The 23,672-nt window shown below is 41.3% G+C and overlaps 1 protein-coding gene across 1 annotated transcript in view; it reads left to right on the plus strand.

Annotated features, from left to right (window-relative positions):
• CASR (calcium sensing receptor) overlaps window positions 1-23,672 on the plus strand; it is an 82,703-nt gene that overhangs the window by 44,307 nt on the left and 14,724 nt on the right. The window contains exons 2-4 of the mRNA XM_044771497.2: window positions 3,800-4,226; window positions 6,444-6,750; window positions 10,829-11,713. Coding sequence (XP_044627432.1) covers window positions 4,042-4,226; window positions 6,444-6,750; window positions 10,829-11,713 — 1,377 coding nt within the window. The 5' untranslated portion in view covers window positions 3,800-4,041. The remainder of the gene's footprint in view (window positions 1-3,799; window positions 4,227-6,443; window positions 6,751-10,828; window positions 11,714-23,672) is intronic.

The raw sequence follows: 23,672 nt of genomic DNA on the forward strand, positions 1-23,672 counted from the left end.
CTGGTATCAAGGTTCTGCTCCATGAAATCCTCAGCTCGTGGCACCATCAGTCCCTAGGATATGGCTCAGGGTTCAACATGGGCTCCAGATGTCACATCGACCTCCATGCAGCAGAATGGAGAAAGAGGAGGATGAAGGGACAAAGGGCAAACACCAAGTTTCCTGGAAGCTGTCACAAAGCACTTCAGCTTACATCTCATTGGCCAAAACTTAGTGATATGACCACATATAATTATAAAAGAAATTGGGGAAAGTAATCTTTATTTTGGGCAATGACTTGTCCAACTAAAAGCTATTTTACTATGGCCTAAAAGGAGTACAGACGTGAGGGATACAATTAGAAGTTTCTCCTGCAGATACTAAAACTGAAGTGTTGTTAGTGATTATTCAAGCACTTTTGTATTCTAACTATTGCAGGCTGAAGTCACAATGATGAACTCCAAGTGTTCATCTACTGTGCTAGGATCATACTTGGTACTGCTCTGTTTGTCGATACCTAGGAGGTGGGAGGAGTGAGGTAGAGGAAAGAGTAGGGAGGCAGGTGATGGGAGCCTGGACCAAGGCGGTGGCAACAGGATGGAGAGGAGGAGGCAGAGTGGAGAGAGAGAGGGCAGGATCAACAGGACATAGTGATGGGATATTGGAGGAAAGGGAGGGGGAGGGTTTAGAATGATTCTCAGCTTTGAAAGCAAATTAGATCCTGGTAATTGGACTAAAAAGGGTGGTTTAGAGATTATGTTAGACCGGTAGACTTAACTGCTACAAATTGACCTGAAATCTCTCCATCTGTTACTTCTTGCCATGAATTTTCTGTCGAATGGACTAATGAGGTTAATAAACTTCTCCAAGTAGTTAATCTTTCACAGGAAAGATTTCACAGGTCTTAGTGACTCACTCTAGCCAGCTATAATGTTCCCTCTCCTAATTCAGTAAACTACACGGGGCTCCTTAAAATTCTGAGTTCTTGAGGCATTCCTACTTCAAGTGCCAGAATTTCTCACTTGAGTAAGCTGAAAATATGGAGAATCTATTCCCCAAGAGAGTGGAATTGGTATTGCCCTTTTTACAGTTGTGTAATTTAAAACATATTGGATATTTGAGGGGTTTTTTAAAGATTTTATTTTTCCTTTTTCTCCCCAAAGCCCCGTGGCACATAGTTGTATATTTTTAATTGTGGGTCCTTCTAGTTGTGACATGTGGGACGCTGCTTTAGCATGGCTTGATGAGCAGTGCCATGTCCGTGCCCAGGATTCGAACCAGCAAAACCCTGGACCTCGGAAGCAGAACCCCTGAACGTAACCACTCGGCCATGGGGCCAACCCTGACACGATGCCTAGTTCAATAAATGCTAGTTTCTGTCTCCTTCCAAAGTACTTTCTTTTTTTATGCATTCATTCGACAAACATTTCCTCTGCAGTTACTGTTTTAGACACTGTGCTAAGTGTTGGGGAGCAAAGTTGAATGTCATCATGGAAAACAAAGTTACAGTATTTTTTTTCACTTCTGGATGTCGAGGTAAATTCTGATCCTCTAAACCCATGTGCCTGTCTACAGGACTGGGAGTTCCTGAGGGCAGGGAACATGCCCATCTTTGTTACCTTTATATTCCCAAGCCTTAGCACATGTACTTCTTAAATGAATGAATATATGACCAAGGTCCAAGGAATTAAGTCAAAAATCCAAAAGTAGGACTGGAGTCAGAGAACTAAGATGGTCATGGATGTTCAGACATTATTGGAGACAATTCCATGAATGTTGAGTGTCTGCCAGGGTGCCCCTTCCAAATGGGGCCACCACCCTCTGCTAGAACAGCTATTGGAGGGAGGTTGGGGTTCCTAAAGGGCAAGGGGCAGCATATGACCATAGGTAAGAGCTTGGGCTCTGGAATCAGACATTGAAGCATGTAACCATAATAAAGGCTGACGAATCTTCCAAGAGGGGACCTCCAAGATCCAAGATATAAAAGACTATAACGGGCAAACCTAGCTAGTCTAAGAGGCCAGAGAAAGCCTCCTTGAAGAGTCCTATAGGCTGCTCACTGCACAACTGAGGGGTTAGCATCATGGTTGGAAATCTAGCCTGTTCTCCCCAAGGAGAGACCTTGGAGTCTCCTTAGCATCATGGTTGGAAATCTAGCCTGTTCTCCCCAAGGAGAGATCTCTCTCCACTCCCCAAGCTGGACACCTTGGCCCAAGGCTGTGTCTGCCCCACAGGAGTTCTTTTCTCTGTTCACACAAAGGCCCCACAGTTCACCAAGCCACACCCCCACAGTTATGGACATCTGAAAGCTGAAAGATAAGTAGATTTTTTCCAGGCAAAGTTTAGGCCAGAGGACCAAGGAGGGGAAATAGCATGTGTGAGATCTAAGGATTTAAAAGAAGGCCTGATATACTTGAGGCACTGAAGGGAATTTGGCATGGCTGGGGTGTGGAGTTCGAAGGCAAGACTAGTGAGTGAGGCTGGAAAGGTATTCATTAAAGTCAGTATTTTCTGTGAGTTTACTAGTTACACTGTGCTAATGGCTCTGCATGTATTACTTTATTGAGATCACAGAGGTTAAGTGACTTTCCCAAAGTCATATATGGGAAATAGTGGAACTATGATTCAAAGCCAGGTTTAACTGCAGAGCCCATGCTCCAAACTACTTGTTCCATGACATCCAAAGATTTGTAAGGGTGGATTGCAAAGGGACAAAACTGGAGGCAGGAAGGCCAGTTAGGGAATAGTTGCAAACATCCAGATACGAAATGCTGGTGGACTTAAGATGGCCTTGGAAATGGGAAGGAGTGGAGGGATTCCAGTGAGATTTCGGACGTAGAATCTACAGGATTTGGTGGTTGTTTGAATATGGAGGGCAATTATGAGAAGAGGGCGGAGGCAAGGATGACTCCTTATTTTGTGCCTTTGTGGATGGCTCGTCATTTGCTGAGATAGAAAACAGTGAAAGAGGAACAAGTTTGGGAGGAAGGTGCCTGTCAAGTTGGAAGCACCTGTGGCACATCCAGGTGGAGATGTCCAGTGGCCGGCTCAATGCTTGGGCCCGAACCTCAGGAAAGCCTGTATAGTTAGTGACATTGACCTATAATTGGTAATTCACCCACAGAGTGGGTGGGTTAGAGCACAGAGTGAGCAGACCAGAGAGTTCCTGCTAGGACAATCATGCTAAAGCAGAAGGACTTTTCCCCAGATCCAGCTGTTGAGCTTTATAAAGTAGAATCTTACCCTTGATTTATCTGTGTCCTTTACAAGAACTATTCTTCAGAGGTTTATGGAGAGTCATAGACAAACTGGAACCAGAGATCTGTGATGAGGAGGCACAAAAAAGGGGGGCTACCATAATAAATAAAGAATAAATGGCCTTTTCTGACATTTTTATTTGATTTAAAGTCAGATTTAAACCTAAATATGACTCATTCTGTATTTTCTATAAGAACATATGTGCTGAATAAAATATCATTAATATTATTATGCTACTACCAGGCCAATTCTATGCATTATTCACGCATAAAAATGAATGGATTAAAATCTAGTGGCAATATCAGTGGAGGCCTTAGCTTATCAATGGCCTCTTTAAAACGTGGCGCCTCACAACTGAACACAGTCCTTTCCTGATATGGGCAATTGAAGTGTTCTGTACTTTACGTGAAATGCTATAAAAATGAGACTCTAAGCCATGCCTTCCCCAACTGCTACCTCTCAGCATCTCTAAATGGAAATTCTGAGCCACCTCTGTTGCAGTCATCATAACAAGATGAGATTTAGGCTTAGTTGAATTCATTTTGTCTCTCTTTTCTTTTAGAAAGCATCACAGACAGTCTCTACATGATGCGGCTTCTAAAGACTCAAGGACCACCCGCCTCACTAGTCTGCAGTGGAGAAGGCAGAAATGGAAATTCAAATGCCACGGCTTCCATCCTGTTATTAGTCACTCTGTAGACATGTGCCCCCACCACAGGGAGTGAACTGCACCACGGGGGGAAGTTCTCAGGGCCCCCAAACCACCAGCAGTCTTGTCTCTCCCCCTGGAGAAAAAGCAGAACTATGGCGTTTTACAGCTGCTGTCTGATCCTCGTGGCCTTTACCTGGTGCACTTCTGCCTACGGGCCTGACCAACGAGCCCAGAAAAAAGGGGACATTATCCTCGGGGGGCTCTTTCCTATTCATTTTGGAGTAGCAGCCAAAGATCAAGATCTAGAATCAAGACCAGAGTCTGTGGAATGTATCAGGTAAGGGAAGGAACCAAGACTCTCTTCTGGGTGGTTGGAGAAAAGCTATCCCAAACTCAAAAGAATTTACTCAAACTCTCTTTTCAAAACGGGTGATTGGTACTCATGCTGAAGCTTATTAGTGCGCCCCCCCCCCCCGACTTTGTTTGAAGAATTTTTTTCCAAAAATAAAATGTCAAAGACACTGAGTAGAAAAACCCATGGCCTGTTGGAGCATATGCCCGGTCACTTGGTAACTGAGTCATCATTGTTCACCTGGCAGCAGTGTTGCTTAATGGAAGACTGAGTACCTAGAAGGAAATTTGTTGTTAGTCTTACAAACCCGAGTAGTAAAATCTCCCATTGACCTTAAGTGCCCCAAAGGTCAGGAATACTTGAGTGTTGGCTACCTCACTCTTTTTTTTTTTAAGGGTGTTAAACTTGAAAGAAACCTCAGTGGTTGGCATGACCCAGGCATCTTCGAAATGCAGGCCATGGCATTTTGTAACCCCTCCCATTGGAAAGTCTTTCTTATAGAAAGCTGAAATGCCCCTGCCAACACAGCATGGAGCACAGATGGAGAAATATAGAATCCACTAGACTCTCTCTTCAGCCATTTGAAGACAGCTAATGTGTCCCCTTGAGTCATTTCTTTTCCAGGTCGAATAGTCTCAGTTTTCTAAACAATTATTTCATGACATGATTTCCAGACCTCTCATCATTGCAGTTGCCCTCCATTGGATGCTCCCTAATTATCATGACTCTTGGGATATGGTCTCTAAAAAATAGACACAATTTCTTCCAATAGGCTCTGACTTCTGCCGAGTACTGTGGGCTGTATAGCACCTCTCTTCCTTTGGACATCAGAGACTGCACCCCAAGTCTTGACCCATCTTCTAGGAGAAAAAAGCACTTTCTCTCTGAGTCTTGCAACTTCCAGAAGGGATCCAGCGCTTTTCCTGGGTCTTCCTGATAGCTGGAAAATGAAGAGGAAAACTAGGATTATTCCAAGAAAACTGGATTTCTGTTCATGTTCTAATGAGAGCTAGAAAATTAGATAGCATTTTCACATTTTTCTTATGAATGCAGAAAACCTAAGTGCAGAATTTCACTGATGCCGAATATATCCTTCACATAACCCAGATGGACAAATATCCTCTTTGTTGGACCCTGCTGGACAGAGTTGTGCATGTGCCATTATATACCTCTTAATCACTCTGCAAGTTTAAAACAAATAATTTAAAAAATAAATGAAGGAAACATAAAGAAAATGACTAAGAGAAAACATCACATTAAAAATTAGACCAGGACCTTTAGGAACCTAAACAACACAGTGCGTGTGTGTGTGTGTGTGTATATATGTATATATATATTACCAATACAGATTGTATTTCTGTATTTCTATAACATTGTATTTCTCACCTCCTGTCATTGAGGTCGAGTAGTAAGACCATGATATACAGAGAGAACCTGCAGAGCTGTTATATTTTTTCCTTGGGGCACTGATACACTGATTCAGCACATTTCTCGAGCCCTCACTCTGAGCCAAGACTTGGGAGAGTGACAACAATGTCACTGACCCTAATTCTCTTTGTTAACTTGCTTGATTTTTATTTAAAATAATGTTCTTTGAAAAGCAACGCATGCTCATTTTTTAAAAGTAGAAAGTATAAATAAAACAAAAGCACGTAATTTTAAAACTCATCATTCCACCGCCCAGAAATAATCACTGTTTGTGAACAACCTTCCAATGCATAATATTCATTTGTGTGTTTACAAAAATGAGATCACTGATTTCCTTTTCCCCTTTGACCTCCAGGAATGCCATAGTCTAAATTTGTGACTGCAAATCTGAGGTGATTTTTAGGCTCCCACATGTTAAAATCCTAATCTGTTTATATTTTCCTGAGTCCTTTTTCTTTTTGAATCTCTATATTACTTTTATTAAAGTACCTCACATCAGCTGTTTCAAATTCTTTGCTGCATGAGGCGTACAAATTATTCGTTCTGTTACTAAGAACAACCTTCCTTGTTATTGCTCCCTGACTCTGTTGAGACACCATGCTGAGAGCTGTGCATAATTACCTCGTGTTCATAGCCACTCTGTGAGGTAAGTGTTATCCCCATTTTACAGAGAGGATTTTGAGTCTCAAAAATCACGACGTCATGAAACCAGTCCCTACTCTAAACAGTTGACCCAAAACCCTCCCATTTTCTTCCATTTCTTCTTTCTTCCAGGTATAACTTCCGGGGGTTTCGCTGGTTGCAAGCTATGATATTTGCCATAGAGGAAATAAACAGCAGCCCGGCCCTTCTTCCCAACATGACGCTGGGATACAGGATCTTCGACACTTGCAACACCGTTTCTAAAGCCTTGGAGGCCACCCTGAGTTTTGTGGCCCAGAACAAAATTGATTCTCTGAACCTTGATGAATTCTGCAACTGCTCGGAGCACATCCCCTCTACCATTGCGGTGGTGGGAGCAACTGGCTCGGGCGTCTCCACGGCGGTGGCCAATCTGCTGGGGCTCTTCTACATTCCCCAGGTAGCCTGCCTCCTTGGACGGGGCAGTGTGGGCAGGGGTCAGGAGAACAGGCTCGGAGGAGTGCCGTGCCCAGGCTCCATACACTTTGCTGTTTTCCTACCTCTGGCTTCACATTGGCACCACCTACACTTTAGTTAATCTGGTGCTTAGAATTATAGAAGCCCTGAGATTTACATTTAGTGAACTGTATCATGACCATTTGGGATTTTGAGACCTGAGTGTCAACAGCATCCCCTGGACCTGCACAACTCCTCTAAAATTCTTTTAAACGTACCTTGTATAAAACTTTGTCTTTTTGTTCAGTGTTCAGTTATTTTCCACTCCATTTCTTTAGTAAATGATCTTTATTCTGCCTTTACGAAAAGGAATGAGACAATATGATGTAAATCCCACCTTTCAAACCCAAAATATCTGTCCCCAATCCTATTCCCTTAAAAGTCTGCCTCTCTACTGTCCGGTTGAAAGTTTAGCGCAGAGGGAGGCAGAGCAAATTTTCTCACAAAACGGGAACTTAATTATTGTCTTGCACATTCTAGAAATGGAATATACTCTATTTGATTCAAAAATATTTATAAAGCATGTATGAATAAGCAGGCTGCACCCTGTAGGAACTCAGCCGAGGTGAGGAGACGTCTGCATTTTCAGATACTAACAATTCACTGAACGAGTGCTTTGATAAACATTTGTTCAAAGTTGCAGATTTTTTCCACCAAAAAAAAGACAGCGAACTCTAAATGTCATTTTATAACCTGATTTTTTTCCCCTTAACGCTATAGAGCAAATCTTATTTCATGTTAATATTTATAGATCTATGACATCATTTTATAATAGTGAAGAATTGGAAACAACCTAAATGTCCGTGGATGGGAGAGTCAGCTCCATTGTAATACATCCCTTAAGTCAAATTTTCAATTAAATTATAAATCCCACTTCAATTTTATTTTCTCAATGTCTAATATTTAAAATTTGTATGAGTACCTTTGATAAATTCACATTTCTACTTTGGGAGGTCTCTATTTCTTTGGTGATAGCCGTTATCCCTTTATATACACGTGACAACTGAGAAGTTTTCTCATCATTTCCCGAATCCTTACTTCAGGGAATTAAAGGTGTTTCCCACGGGGAAGCCCTGGTTCTGTAACTTTTGGCCAGAATGATCTAACAAAGCCCACATCAGTAAACGTATTGGGCAAGATGCAAATATGCGTCTTTTAAATTTGGCCTACTGCTCAGGATTATTTGAGATATACAGTTAAAGTAAGTTGTCGTGGCCAACAGGCATAAGATGTAATTGCCGTCAAGTAAAGAAAGCACATGAAGAGGAGAGTTTTAATTCTTTGTGGTTTGGATGAAAGATAGGGTTAAGCTGAATGCGAATTATAGAAGTGCTGAGAAGACCATAATGACTATCAGTCAAACCAATGTAAGTGTATCTACTGCAGTGGTTCTCTGCCGTGGCTGCATGTTGGAATCACTTGGGAGCTTTAAAAATACTGATGCCTGGGTCTCACCCCGCAGAGATCCTGGTTTAATTGATATGAGATGCGATCTCATCTCAATTCTGGGCATCGGGAGTTTTGAAAGCTCACAAGGCGATTCTACTGTGCGGCAGAGCTGGGAACCATGGCACTGCAGAGTGGGGACAGAGGCCCAGTGGCATTTCTTATGCCACTCACGCCACCAAGTGGATGGAACAAGCAGATTAGCTAGAACAATTTGTGGTCAGAAGTTTTCTGAATCATTCATGAAATTCTCCCCTCTTACAATAAAAAAGTTTTGTGGGTTTTTAAGGTTTTTTTGGAGGGGGGTGGTTAGTGAAGTGATGTTTACCCCCACTTTTCTAGTTTGCTTTTTAAAAACTGGATAAATAGAAATGCATTCTTTAAGACAAACATATCCATGGGGGATATATTTGTTTGTAATTTTTATCCCTTTAAAACCCTTTTCAGCCCGTTTTTCAAAAGAAGATCAAGAAGCAATAATGGATGAATTTACAAAACACCTGAGTAGGTTTTTCATTTGCAAAAACGTGATTCAGAAGCCTGTTGTTTGGGTTTGCAAATGGAGCTCTCTAAAAACAATAACATCTCAACAAATTACTTTAACTACCTGTCTACCTCATGAACTCTCATAGTAGATTAAGAAGGGGGTTATTTTGATAAAAGAAATAACGTTTGTCAATTTTGTATTATAACTTCCAAAATCAAAGCTCTTGTCAGCAAAATCATGCCTGCCCTTTAGCAAATTTGGGCCAGATCTTTCCTACATCAATGCCTTTTAGGTTTTTTGATGCAGAAACTATTCATTGATAAGAAGGAACATTTTGGAAAAATTCATTTTCAAACAGTGAACATAGAAAACTGTTTCAACTGGTGAGAAATATTAAAAAGGCATTCACCCAAAGGTCTTCAACTTGTTTTTCGTAAGAAGTTTAAAATCTCTTTAGCAAACTGGAGAACCAGAAATATTAAAACACTCTCCTTCATTACCACGAAATTCTATTAAGTGTAAAAATGCTTTGGACTTCAGAAGAAATGGTCCAGTACCTTGGAACTTCCTAAGTGGTGGGCCCAGACACACGGGGTGCTGCAGATGGGCCAAAGCCCGCCAAGATATTGATCCCCTAGAGGTTTCGAACGGCTAGGGGGAGCCCAGGGTGGTCAGAGCACCCCCTCCAGGGTTAGTCAGCCTTCTCCATTAACCCCATCTTCTGTGTTTGCCACAATGTGGTAAAAGGTTGGGAAGCTCTGCACTAAGAAACGCTTTCCATGGCAATTGGCTACTTCTTCAGGCAATGATCCTTTACCGTGAAAGGTAAGGCTTCCTCCCTGGGTGGCCAGCACCCATGCTCAAATGTGGAACTGGCTCTGTCTTAGAAAGTGGAAACACATCGAGGCAGCTTTTCCAGGGTTCCTTTCCAGCCTCTCTAGTTTGTGGAGATCCACATCAAAAGCCTGTCAAGAGGCCTCAGCCATCAGCTGAAACTGAACAGAGGAAAGGGCTCTGGGTAGTGGTGGAACTCACTGAGAAGCCAGGAGAGGAAAGAATGTTTTTCTGACTGTATTTAATGGTGGGCATCATTGTTATTGTGGTGCAGGGCAATTGAGCCTAATGAACCTAAATGGCTAATTGAGCTTAAAAGATAAACAATTCTTAGAAATGACTGCAATTGAAGGTACTTTTATCTAAAGTAGTGTGGGGGCAGGGGAGGGGGGCACAATGTCAGGGAGAGGGAAGAGGGAAGAGCTGGAGACAGGGGAAGAGAGAAACTAGCAGAATAGGAAAGGGGAACCCCTTGGGGCTCCTCCGAAGAGCCTTAGGTTCATAACCCATAGGGAACCTGATTCCTTCCGAAGTGAGTCATGGACAAAGTGCTTATCACAGTAAAGGGGAAGCTAAAATGTTCAAATGAGAGCCTGGACCCAACAGGCAGACGATGTAGATGGATATATTAGAACCAGTGAGGCAACACCGAGGTGGGTAGGAGCAACTACAGAAGAGCACATAAAGACTGTCCTTGAAAAGACAAATAGACCCTGCCATTGTTGGGTTGATTTCATGGCCAGACCCATTTTTGAAGGTAGCATTGTGAAGAACCACCCTCCGGGAATTAGAACGCACCCCATAGACTGACAAATGCTTGAGTGTTCACACTGGAGAGGAACAGATTCTGGTCGTTCTCACTCTTTCATCCTGTCTGCAGTGAACAGCATGTTTGACAAATTTGCTTAATGAATGCTCAAAAAACCACCTCCAGGGGCTGGCCCCGTGGCCGAGTGGTTAAGTTCGCGCGCTCCGCTGCAGGCGGCCCAGTGTTTCGTTGGTTCGAATCCTGGGCGTGGACATGGCACTGCTCATCAAACCACGCTGAGGCAGCGTCCCACATATCATAACTAGAAGAATTCACAACGAAGAATATACAACTATGTACCGGGGGTGTTGGGGAGAAAAAGGAAAAAATAAAATCTTAAAAAAAAAAAAAAACCACCTCCACACAGCCTTGAGTAGTCAAATTAAATTGCTGTCAATTTTGCAGAAGTCAGTTGCTCATTCATTCTGTGTTCTGTGTTCTTTCCAGGTCAGCTATGCCTCCTCCAGCAGACTCCTCAGCAACAAGAATCAATTCAAGTCCTTCCTCCGTACCATCCCCAATGATGAACACCAGGCCACTGCCATGGCAGACATTATTGAATATTTCCGCTGGAACTGGGTGGGGACAATTGCAGCTGATGATGACTATGGCCGGCCAGGGATTGAGAAGTTCCGGGAGGAAGCAGAGGAGAGAGATATCTGCATTGACTTCAGCGAACTCATCTCCCAATACTCTGATGAGGAAGAGATCCAGCATGTCGTGGAGGTGATCCAGAATTCCACAGCCAAAGTCATCGTCGTTTTCTCCAGTGGCCCAGACCTTGAACCCCTCATCAAGGAGATCGTCCGGCGCAACATCACGGGCAAGATCTGGCTGGCCAGTGAGGCCTGGGCCAGCTCGTCCTTGATCGCCATGCCCGAGTACTTCCATGTGGTTGGAGGCACAATTGGATTTGCTTTGAGGGCTGGGCAGATCCCAGGTTTCCGGGAATTCCTGCAGAAAGTCCATCCCAAGAAGTCTGCCCACAATGGTTTTGCCAAGGAGTTTTGGGAAGAAACGTTTAACTGCCACCTCCAAGAAGGTGCTAAAGGACCTTTACCCATGGACACTTTCCTGAGAGGTCATGAAGAAGCTGGTGGCAGGCTAAGCAACAGCTCCACTGCCTTCCGACCTCTCTGCACAGGGGATGAGAACATTAGCAGTGTCGAGACTCCTTACATGGATTATACACATTTACGAATCTCTTACAATGTCTACTTAGCCGTTTACTCCATTGCTCACGCCCTGCAAGATATCTATACCTGCTCACCTGGGAGAGGGCTCTTCACCAATGGTTCCTGTGCAGACATCAAGAAGGTTGAGGCTTGGCAGGTACATCCTTCATTAGATAGCAGTTTCCTGTGCGGTAAAACAGAGTTGGGCTGATCCAGGCAAGACAGATAAAGTGGTTACCTCAAAAAAGGCAATATCTAAATGAGGTCACTACTGTAGCTTTGGATTCAAATTGCCTTTTCAAATGTCTGAGCAACTGACTTCTGCAAAATTGATAGTAATTTAATTTGATTATCTGTTTAAAGCCTTGGCTCAACCGTTCTTTCGTCCAGTAGTTCAGAATACCTAGAATATGGCCCCTAAAAGTTTTTAAATATTGTGGAACAGATTTAGTACTGAGTGGAGTGTTGTTCTAATGCTCACATTAATACTTGTGAGTAACAAGTATTTGTGGAGTACCTATTACATTCCATATGCTAAGGGTCATAAAACTACTGGGTTCTTATGTTTAGCCAGCACTTTCACTATTATATTACTCACAGCCTGTGCTGGACCACCCAACAGCCCAACTAAGCTTAGGACACAAGCATATCAAGGGCACAGAAAAAACTCTTCTTAAAATAATTTGATATTGGATATCTCAAAAAGAAGTACTGAAGTAGTTATCATAGAAAATAATCAGAACTTAAGTGGAAGTCCTACACTCATTTTATAGTTTAGTCTTGCTTTGTATTTTTTAATTATACATAGGAGAGACATCATCATCTTTTTCATTTCATAGAACTTCTGAAGATAAAAGTTTGGCCCAACGTAGATCCTACATAGCCATTCATGTCTTACATATGTACCTTGATTTTTCAGACTGTTTTGTACTCCTTTTGTATTTTCCTTAGTTCCAGATGACTGTCAGAGACAGTGCATGATAGTGGGGGAGAAAAAATCCCTGTTGAGTTAAATGACCCACCCTCCAGCTTTAGCTCCAGCTCCCTCATTTACTAGCAGCAGCATCTTAGGCAAGCCACTCCTCTAAGGCACTCTCTCTTCCTCTATAAGATGGCCCTAATACCTAGTCTGCTTTCTGCCCAAGGTTTTTTTTGGATGAAATGAAATGATATATGTAAAATCAATTTGTAATTTTCAATTTTCTGTTTCACCATCTAAACAGATGGTGATTATTATAGTAGGATTTCACTATGCCTCTAATTAATCAATTAGGCAAAAATGATAACTAAGACAGCTTTATATACAGAAACCAATCACCACAGAGCCCTGGGAAAAGATACCAAGAAACAAAGAACATACAACCTCGGTCAGTCATTTTAGAGATTCTCTTGGGATGAGGAATGACTGTCCAGGCTGGTACAATGAGCCAGAACCTGAAAGTTCTCAGTCCTTCTTGTGTGGGGGAAAACTCACTCAGACATCAGTGTTGGCTAAAGTTCCTAATCTCTACGGGCTACTTAAAGTTTCATTCCTTGCACTGCACCCTGCTCCCAACTCTGGCAAAGAAAGAGGGGCTCTAATGAAGGGCAAACACCAAGAAGACTTCAGGATCCATGATGCTAAAATGTGGAGTTTTAAGAAGGAAGAATGAAGGGATAATCTTTCAGTAGTAAATACTATTGCCTTGCCTCTCTTCCCTTCCATGTCCCCTGGAAGGAAGAGCTCAGATCTTGAAAACTCTGCAGGATCAGGTTGGGGTTGAACGGAAAAGAGGCTTCCAGTGGGCAATTTGACAGTTCCACTCTTCAGTGACTCCTCTCCCAGACAAGGAAGTAAGATCCGGGTGGTCAAAACCAAAGCTTGGGCATATGAGACAAAAGCCAAGAATTAGGCTCTAGTCAAGATTGGGACTTTCAGTTGCATACAATAGAAAACCCAAACCAAACTGGCATAAACAGAAGAAGGAGCATTATTAGCAGCTCATAATACTGAAGATCTCAGAAGTATTCCAGGCCCAGCTAGATGCTTTCATCTCTGTTTCTTTGCTCCTTATGCCTCAGAGTTAACAGTTTTCAGCCTCTGCAGCAGCTTCGGGCTCATAAAATCCTTACTGCTACGCTTTCCTTACTTCACAGAATCTCCTGTAAAAGTTCAAGAAATATGTTGATTGACTGGTCCAGGGTCACATACCCATCCCTGAAGCTAGGAGTGGAGTCCTCCTGAGCTACATAGACTGAGAGTAAGGCAGGGAGCTCATCCCCAAAGGGAAATCAGGATGCTACTGCCAAAGAAGGAAGAAAGAGAAGCATAGCAGCCAAAATAAAAAGTGTCCACTACACGGACACCTCAGCTGACCCTAGCACAGGTAAAGATATGTCCCACTGGCTCCCACATGGTCTGGCACACTCCACACTTCATCCGGGAAAGGAAACAGAGGAAAGCAGGATCAGAGGTCTAGGAACAGTAACATGTGGGAATTGGCCAAAATGTCCTGTGTGCTTGCTGTAAGTGTCCTTTGAGCCTCAGGGATCCAGGCAGTTGGATGGGCATCCTGGAATTTAAGATCTTGGCTATGTCTCTATCAAGAGATGGACCAGCAATTATTCACTCTCATTATTAAGACCTACATGGAAATGGATCACGCATACACTCTGTACAATTTAATCCAACTGCCTCAGCCTGGAATTCCACCCCACCTTCTCTCAATTCTCTTAAGCCATCCTGCCTAGCAACTCCCCACAAAGCACTTATAGATAGCATTTTTGCTTAGATCGTATCCCACACCTGAAGGGCCATCAACTTTTTTCTCTTTTATCATTTTCCACCACAAACTTTTAACTCTTTTTTCAAAATTCACTTTCTCCTGGAAGTCTTTTCATATCATACTCCCACACACACACTTTCTGACTATTCTTTCGTCCTCGTTTTTGCTGTTTCTATACCTAGCTTAAGCTTCCACGGCTCTTCAGTTGAGTGAAATGGATTCCTATTAATTAAAATTCTGGCATAAGGTCAATCACAATTTTTATCTTTCGTTGACCTTTTTCTCCCTAAAATTTATCAATCAACTCATATGCCTTAAAAGTGACAGTAGCAGGTAATTTGTGAGCACACAACACACAATTCCCTCCTGACATCCATGGCAATCTCAAGCCCTCCTCACATGGCTCCTCAGCTGTCTCTTTACTCTGACTCCTCCATTGTCCTCTAAGCTTCATAAGAGCAGGAACCATGTATGTGTTGTTCAGCGCTGTGTCCAGAACTCCTTACAACTGAATGAGTGTAGAATGAATGAACGAATGACTAGCAGTCTAGTTGATTTGACCTGACAACACTACCTGGAGTCCTTTGCAGAGAACTGTTCAACCCAACAACCCATCTTTGAAATAGTCGCTATGGCCAGAGTTCCCAAGGCTCTCACTGGATGAGCCTAAGACACATGCCCAACAATCCAGTTTGAGTGGGACGTCATGCAAGTCAGTACGGAACTGCCCTTTTCCTTCTCTCAGGATGATCACACACAAGGCACACTTCCTATTTTTCTCCACTTTACACCAACCACTCTCTAGTCAGAAAAGAGGCAGGCATCATGACAGAACTGTGGTGATAACAGAAGTCAAATGGAGCGGATCTTTCCAGGAATTGCTGGTACTGTTTGGGAGTTAGGAGAAAGGGGATGAATTAGAGTGAGAGCCAGAAGAGTTGAAGGGGAAATAAGAAACTATGGCTGAGGTTACAGAAGGGAATTGGTCCTGGATCTTCCCTACACTCTTGGCACAGGAAGTGGGCAAGAAGCAATAGGCTCCTTGTCTGTATGAACTGTCCCTCATTATCTGTGTGACTGGAGTACTTTGTGCATCCTATCCCATCTTCCCTCTGCACTAGGAAGTGATGCCAGGTGGAAATGATGGAAATCCTAGACAAGAACGGGGGGTTTACATTCTCTAGTTTTTGGCTTGATTCGATTGACCTTTAGAGTACAAGCCAAGAGGCAATTCCTATTTATGCTTATAATGAGCAACAGTTTGACTTTAAAATCCTTTAGAGGAAATACCCTAAAAGACCACAAGATGGAAATATTACCACATAAAAGATAATTTGTGACCTTCTAAATGTGTGTTATACATACTTGTCCCTCTTTTAGTACGTGTCTTTGTCAGGATTTAGTTTTCGTTGGGAGCCTGTCAGTCTCCTCATGTCTGTGTATTATCTTCTATTTAAGTCTTCCTATGAGCTTTTTTCCTTTCTCTTCCCCTTCCTTTATTCTTTTTCTCATATTCCTCCTCAAATAAAATAAATAATTTGAGAGCATATTATAGTGAATTATAATCTCAAGTAAAATTTTATAGTTTCTTTTTTAATGGGACTATTAGTTCCTTCTTTTAAAATTGTAAAAGAAGAATAGTATACTCCCTGGAGGAAATATCTACATTATGTTGTAACTTATGTTACTTTTTTGTGGGTCAAAATTATCAATTGAAAGATTCCCTATCATTGTTCTTAAGGGTGAAATGGTTTCCATCTCCACCTTGTCTGTTCTGCAAGGTATTATGCAGGAAATTAGGTGCTCAAATGCAAAACTTGCAAGTCAACATGCCAAGAGAAATATTACAGATGTCTAAAGAGATGACTTAGAGACACAAACCAACAATTCTTTATTAATGGGCAAGGTGAAAATTTTGAGTCAAACAATTCAACTCTCATGTGATTTTATTTATATACCTGCTGTGAGGATGAATGCCTACAGTCCTATGCAGGTTAGGATTTGAAGGAAGGAAGAAAAGCAAAGATATCATTTGAGATAAGCCTTGAGGGATGGATAAGGTTTTTGGAAAGGATCTTTCCTTGGAGGAAATGTCAAATGGAAAGGCAAATATGCACACCAACATGAAGATCATGCTGAGCAAAAGAAAATGCTAGACTGAAAAAAGAGGACATACTGTATTATTCCATTTATATGCTATTCCATCTCTAATGATAGAAAGAAAACAGATCATTGGTCGTCTAGGGCTGCAAGTAGGATTTGGGATTGACTTGGAAGGAACATCAGGGAGCCATTTGGGCTGATGGTAGTGGTGGTTACACAGGCATATACATTTGCCAAAACTCAGAACTATGTTCTTAAAATGGGTGCATTTTATCCTATGGAAACTAGACCTCAATAAAGTTGATTAAAAACGGAAAGTCTCCGAGGTGGGAAAGTACAGGCCATGCATGGAGCTCTGGATGTCATTCAGTTTCAACCACTTTTCCAATTATGGCATCTTGTATTGCCGCAAGCATTATATGTGTCTCCACTGTCCCATTTTTAATATATGTCCATCTGCTCAACTTAAATTTTACACTAGTTAACCTGTTGTAACAAGAGCTAGACAACCTAATAGATAGATTGTCTCATCTGACTCCTCCACCTGAGTAGGCAGGATACAGTGTAGTGCTTGAGAGTTTGGACTTGAGAGCCAGACTACCTGGATTTAAGTCCCAATTGCTACCTAAGTTTTATGATCTTGAGCACTCACTTAATGTGCCTGTACCTCACTTTCCTCAACTGAAAATTGGAGATAGTGAAACATAAATTTATTACCAGGAAAACATTAGTTAATATGCATAGAGTGTCAAGGGTACTGCCTACTGTAATAAGTGTTCAGGAAATATTAGTCTTGAGTATTCTTTTGTTGGTGAGGAAATTAAGACCCAGAGAAGCCAAAATGATTTGCCCAAAGTCATATCTAGCCAGTAAGAAAACCCACGTCTGCCCCAGGTGGTCTGTTCTGTGATGAAGCCAAGATAACTGATCAAAGAACCACCATCAATTGTCCCTCTGGGCACATACTTTCTAGCTCTTGCAAGACTGCCAGTTCAGCCAACGGTTTCCTAGTGAAGACACTGGTCCATAGCCTTAAACCTTGGGTGTTCACCAGAAACCAATCGTCCTGAAACTCTGGTTCATACACAGACACAAAGAGAAAGGCCAGTGTGCACATAAGTGAGAGTGGACACAACTAACCAAGTTAGAGTATTTGAACATCTCTGTCCATCTTGAATACTATTGTATCTCTTGTCCCTAAAAAAGTGCCTGCTTGGCCCATGTTGGTTGCTCAATAAATACTTGTTGAATGAACAAATGGCTAAAGGAAGAGAATAGGACATAGGTAAACACTGAGAGAAGACAGAAGTTCAGTGGATAACAAGAGGACAGTACATGGATTTGGGCATAGAAAAGGGAGAAGGTGAGTGGTTTCAGAGAAGTCAGCAGAAAACTCTCACGTAATAAAACTTCAGTAATTCTGACTTCATAAATTTGGGCTGAAGTGTACCTCTTCATTATCAATGAGGCAAATGATTCGGGAAAAACACCACTTTGGTAAGGATTTTAAGTGTATAAACAGGATTATTGAGACATAAAGATCCAGAAACCATTAAATTTTAAATTATTCTTATTTTTTTAATTGATACAGGCTTCCTAAGAATCTTTATCAGGAACAATTTATTAACCTAAATTTGTAACAATAAATATGCATAAAATAAGAAAGGAAACTATTTTTAATCTATTTTTGCCTTTTAAATTTTATTTTAAACCAAAAGACAGGCTGGTCCTTTATGTAATTCATCTGAATTAATTTATTATAGCTAACTGAATAATTCTGGGTTCTCTCTATATTCAGAGACTTCCAGTCCTACATTCAGGTGCTGGTTGCTTCCTCATCTCCTGGTCTACTCCTGTCATCATTTTTATATGGAACAGTTGCTTTTGGGGCTTACCCTTCTCTTTAGGCAACTCACAGCTATTATACCAACATAATTGCACCATGGTGATTCCAACTTTCCTTTTCCTCAAGAAAGTGGTGGAAGTTTTATAATCAGTTTATTCCATGTTTTGAATGTTTACTGAGAATTAAATCTATGCCTATAACCAAAAATATGACATGAAAATATAATATTTAGCTACAGCTTTCTAAAAAAACCACAAAGGAAATATTTCCCCAGAAAAATCCAAGATGACTCTTTTGCCTTGATGAAGAGAAAGTTAACATTTTATCCTATGATAAATTATAATTCTTCTTCTGTATCTACCCTACCACTGTTCGGTAAAATCTTTTAGCACTTTTTTTTTGGGGGGGGGTGAGGAAAATTGGCCCTGAGCTAACATCCATTGCCAATCTTCCTCTTTTTGCTTGAGGAAGATTGCCCCTGAGCTAACATTCATGCCTATCTTCCTCTATTTTGTATGTGGGACGCCTCCACAGCATGGCTTGATGAGTGGAGTGTAGATCTGTGCCTGGGATCTAAACCCATGAACCCTGGGCCACCGAAGCAGAGCGCGCGAACTGAACCACTATGGCACCAGGCCAGCCTCTTGTAGCACATTTTTAAACAAATTCTGCTAATATTTCCTGGTTTGCTTGTTTGTTTGTTTTAATCTACAAGGTTTATTTTTCTTTTTAAATAAGAACACAAGAACATAGGGTATAGTTATACCTCAAAGGGAGAAATTGTGCTGGCCCTTGATCCCATAGTATAGTTTTAAATATGTTGCTTTCTAATATATATGTTTAAGTTCCAACCAATTATATAAAAGCCTTAATTTTTATGGTTCTCAATGATGTTTTTCAAAAAGTCTTTTCACTTTATCTGAAAGTTGTTCATTTGTCTACTTGTTTTTGTTTGAGTGTAGAACTTAAATCTTTATATTTTCAGTCTGATTCAACCCAGTTGCATTGGCAAGAACCTCCAGTACCATGTGCGTGATATATAGACATAGTGAGAATGGACATTCTTGTCTTGGTCCTGATCTTAGGGGGGAAGCATTTAGTCTGTCACCACTAAGAATGATGTTAACTGTAGATTTTTCATAGATGCCCTTTATGGAGTTAAGTTCCCTTTTGTTCCTAGATTGCTGAGAATTTTTACCAGGAATGGAGATTGGATGTTATCAAATGCTTTTAGTGTGTCTATTGAGATCATACGGTTTCTCTTATGTAGCATGTTAAGACATGCAAACTTGCATTCCAGGGATAAACTCTACTTTGGCACAGTGTATTTTCCTTTTTGTAGATAGCTGAATTTGGTTTACTAAAATTTGCTTAAGAAATTTTGCTTCTATGTTCATGAGAGATATTATAGGTCAATAGTTTTATTTTCTTGTAATATCTTTGTCTGGTTTTAGTATCTGAGTAATGCTGACTTCGTAGAATAAATTGGGAAGTATTGCCTCCTTTTCAATGTTCTGGAAGAGTTTGTGTAGAATTGTTATTACTTATTTCTTAAGTGTTTGGCAGAACTCATCAGTGAAGCCACCTTGAGCTAGTTTTCTTTGTGGGAATTTTTTTTTCCTAATATTGGCACCTGAGCTAACATCTGTTGCCAATCTCCCTTTTTTCTTCCTCTTCTTCTCCCCAAAGTCCCCCAGTACATAGTTGTATATTCTAGTTGTGTTGTGTGGGACTCTGCCTCAGTATGGCTTGATGAGCAGTGCCATGTCTGCACCCAGGATCCGAACCAGCAAAACCCTGGGCCACCAAAGCAGAGTGTGCAAACTTAACCACTCGGCCACAGGGCTGGCCCCCTTTGTGGGAAAATTTTTAACTGCAATTCAATTTCTTCAATTCAGTTAGGTGTAATTTGAGATTGCTTACTTGGGATTTTTCTTGTTTGTTAAGGTGAGCCTGTATTGTGATGAATTTCCCTCCTAATACAGCTTTTGCTGCATCCCATATGAGTTGGTATGGTATGTTTTCATTTTCATTTGTCTCCAGATATTTTTTCATTTCTCCTTTAATTTCTTCAGTGGTCCATTGGTTGTTCAATAGCATGTTGTTTAGTCTCCACATCTTTGTCCCTTTCTCAGCTTTTTTCTTGTAATTAATTTCTAGCTTCAAAGCATTGAGATCAAGGGCTGACCCGGTGGCGCAGTGGTTAAGTGCACGTGTTCTGCTTCTTGGCAGTGCAGGGTTCACCAGTTCAGATCCTGGGTGCAGACATGGCACCACTGGGCAAAAGCCATGCTGTGGTAGGTGTCCCACGTATGAAGTACAGGAAGATGGGCATGGATGTTAGCTCAGGGCCAGTCTTCCTCAGCAAAAAGAGGAGGATTGGCAGTAGTTAGCTCAGGGCTAATCTTCCTCAAAAAAAAATCAAGCATTGTGATCAGAAAAGATGCTTGTTATTATTTCAATCTTAAATTTATTGAGGCTTGCCTTGTTTCCCAACATATGGTCTATCCTTGAGAATGTTCCATGTGCACTTGAGAAGAATGTGTATTCTGCTGTTTTTGGATGGAGTGTTCTATGTATGTCTGTTAAGTCCAACTGGTCTAGCTTTTCACTTAATTCCACTGTTTCCTTGTTGATTTTCTGTCTGGATGATCTATCCATTGATGTGAGTGGAGTGTTGAGGTCCCCTACTATTATTGTGTTGTTATTAATATCTTCTTTCAGGTTTGTTAATAGTTGCTTTATGTACTTTGGTGCTCCTGTGTGGATGCATAGATATTTATAAGTGTTATTTCTTCTTGATGGGGTGTCCCTTTGATCATTATATACTGCCCCTCTTTGTCTCTCTTTACCTCTCTTATCTTGAAGTCTACTTTGTCTGATATAAGTATTGCAAAACCTGATTTCTTTTGTTTGCCATTATCTTGGAGTATTGTCCTCCATTCCTTCACTCAGCCTGCATTTGTCATTGGAGCTGAGATGTGTTTCCTGGAGGCAGCATCTTCTTGGGTCTTGTTCTTTAATCCATCTCGCCACTCTGTGTCTTTTTATTGAAGAATTCAATCCATTTACATTTAGGATGATTATCAAATATGAGGGCTTAATGCTGCCATTTGATCACTCATTTTCCAGTTCTCCTGCATTTCCTTTGTTTCTCGTCCTGTGTATTTTGGTCTGCCAATTGACTTATGTAGTTTTTTATGTTGTGTTTCTTTTTTTCTCCTTATTTATTATTTGTGTCTCTGTTCTGCTTTTTCGTTAGTGGTTACCCTGAGGTTTGTATTCAGAATCTTGTAGATAAGATAGTCCCTTTTCTGATGGCCTCTTATTTCCTTAGACTAAACTGATTCAGTCCCTTTCCTCTTCCCCTCCTGTGTTGTTTTTCTCACATCTTATTCCACCTTGTGTTGTGAGTTTGTGATTAAAAGGACAAGATTATCTTTGTTTTTGGTGTTTTCCTTCCCTTTCTTTTTAATGCTGTTCTTGAGTATTTGCTAACCTGTTCTGAGGTGTAGCTACAATTTTCTGATTCTGTCTACCTACTTATCTCCTTACTCCATGCATTGTAACCCCTTTTTCCCTTTTTTTTCAGGTATGAGGGCCTTCTTGAGGATTTCTTATTGGGGGGAAGGTCTCGTGGCTGTGAACTCCCTTAGTTTATGTTTATCTAGGAAAATTTTTATTTCTCCACCATATCTGAAGGATATTTCTGTTGGATAGGGTATTCTTGGCTGAAAGTTTTTGTCCTTCAAAGATTTGAATATGTCACTCCAGTCTCTCCGAGCCTGTAAGGTTTCTGCAGAGAAATCCACTGAAAGTCTGATAGGGTTCCTTTGTAGGTTATTTTCTTCTGCCTTGCTGCCCTTAGTATTTTTTCTTTGTCATTCACTTTTGCCAGTTGCACTACTATATGCCTTGCAGTAGGTCTTTTTACATTGACATATTTAGGAGATCTGATAGCTTATTCCACATGGATTTCCATCTCCTTCCCTAGATTTGGGTAGTTCTCTGCTATTATTTCTTTGAACAAGCTTTCTGCCTCCATTCTCCTTCTCTTCTCTTTCTAGAATACCTATAATTCTTATTTTGTATTTCCTAATTGAGTCAGATATTTCTCGGAGACTTTCTTCATTTCTGTTTAGTTCTCTCTCCTCCTCTATCCGGAGCATTTCAACATGTCTATCCTCGATTATGCTGATTTGCTCCTCTATGATGTCCACATTCAGGGAATACATATTTTGTTTTATCTCTTCCATTGTGTCTTTCATCTCCAATATTTCTGATTAATTCTTCTTTATAGTTTCAATCTCTTTTGTGAAGTAGCTCCTGAACTCATTGAATTGTTTCTCTACATTCTCTTTTAACTGGTTGAGTTTTTTAATGATAGCTATTTTGAAATCTCTCTCATTTAGATTACATATTTCAGTGTCCTCAGGACTGATTTCTGTGTACTTGTCATTTTCTCTCTGGTCTGGAAATTTAATATAATTTTTGATACTGCTAGAGGGTGTGGCTGTCTTTTTGCACACCGTGGTATTATTTGGTCACAGTTACTGCCTATTGCCACTGGGTAGGGGTCAAGAGCCGCATATTCTGAGCCCTCTGCCTTCCACCAAGATCACAGGCGCTGGAGCCAGCAATGGGGACATGTTGGGGAGGGGCGCTTTCTTCTGCGTGCTCTCAGGGTTTTCTCTCTGCCCTGGCTGTCTGCTCTCCTGGGGTGTTGACTTGATGAGGTCACCCCCACATTAGCTTTCACATTTGTAGGGGGTTTCCCCTAGGCTGTGAGGGCCCTCAGGGATCTTTCATGTTCCCTCAAATGAATGCCCCCTCTCCCATTCCTTCCCTCTTGGAGGCCACCCATGATTCTGGATCCCAGTCTTTTGGGGAGGGGGTGAAGTTTTCTCTTACCCTGTTCCACCTCTTCCAATGGGGGCTCCAGCCTCTCCACCCTCCTTCATACGGCTGCGTGGGTCTCTCAGACGTTTTTGTGTTGGGTTTGGATGTCCTCTGTTGGAGTATGAATGTCTTTTTCATTGTATGTTGGAGGGGAAAGATTACCAGGAAAGCTCACTCTGCCATAATGCTGACATCACCTCTCCCCATACCTTCTTTTTTTGTAACAGCTTTATTCAGATATAATTCACATACCACACAATTCACCCATTAAAGAGTACAATTCTGTGGTTTTTAGTACATTCACAGAATTGTGCAATCATAACCACAATAAATTTTAGAACATTTTCACCATATCAGAAAGAAACTTCATACCTTTTAGCTATCGCCTCCTACCCCTTCATCCCCTCATTCCCAAACCACCACTAATCTCCTTTCTATCTTTATTTCTCTGGGCATTTCATATAAATGCAATCATAAAATATGTGGTCATTTCTGACTGATTT

Source organism: Equus asinus, chromosome 5 (assembly GCF_041296235.1).
Source record: "Equus asinus isolate D_3611 breed Donkey chromosome 5, EquAss-T2T_v2, whole genome shotgun sequence".
NCBI classification, from domain to species: Eukaryota; Metazoa; Chordata; class Mammalia; order Perissodactyla; family Equidae; genus Equus; species Equus asinus.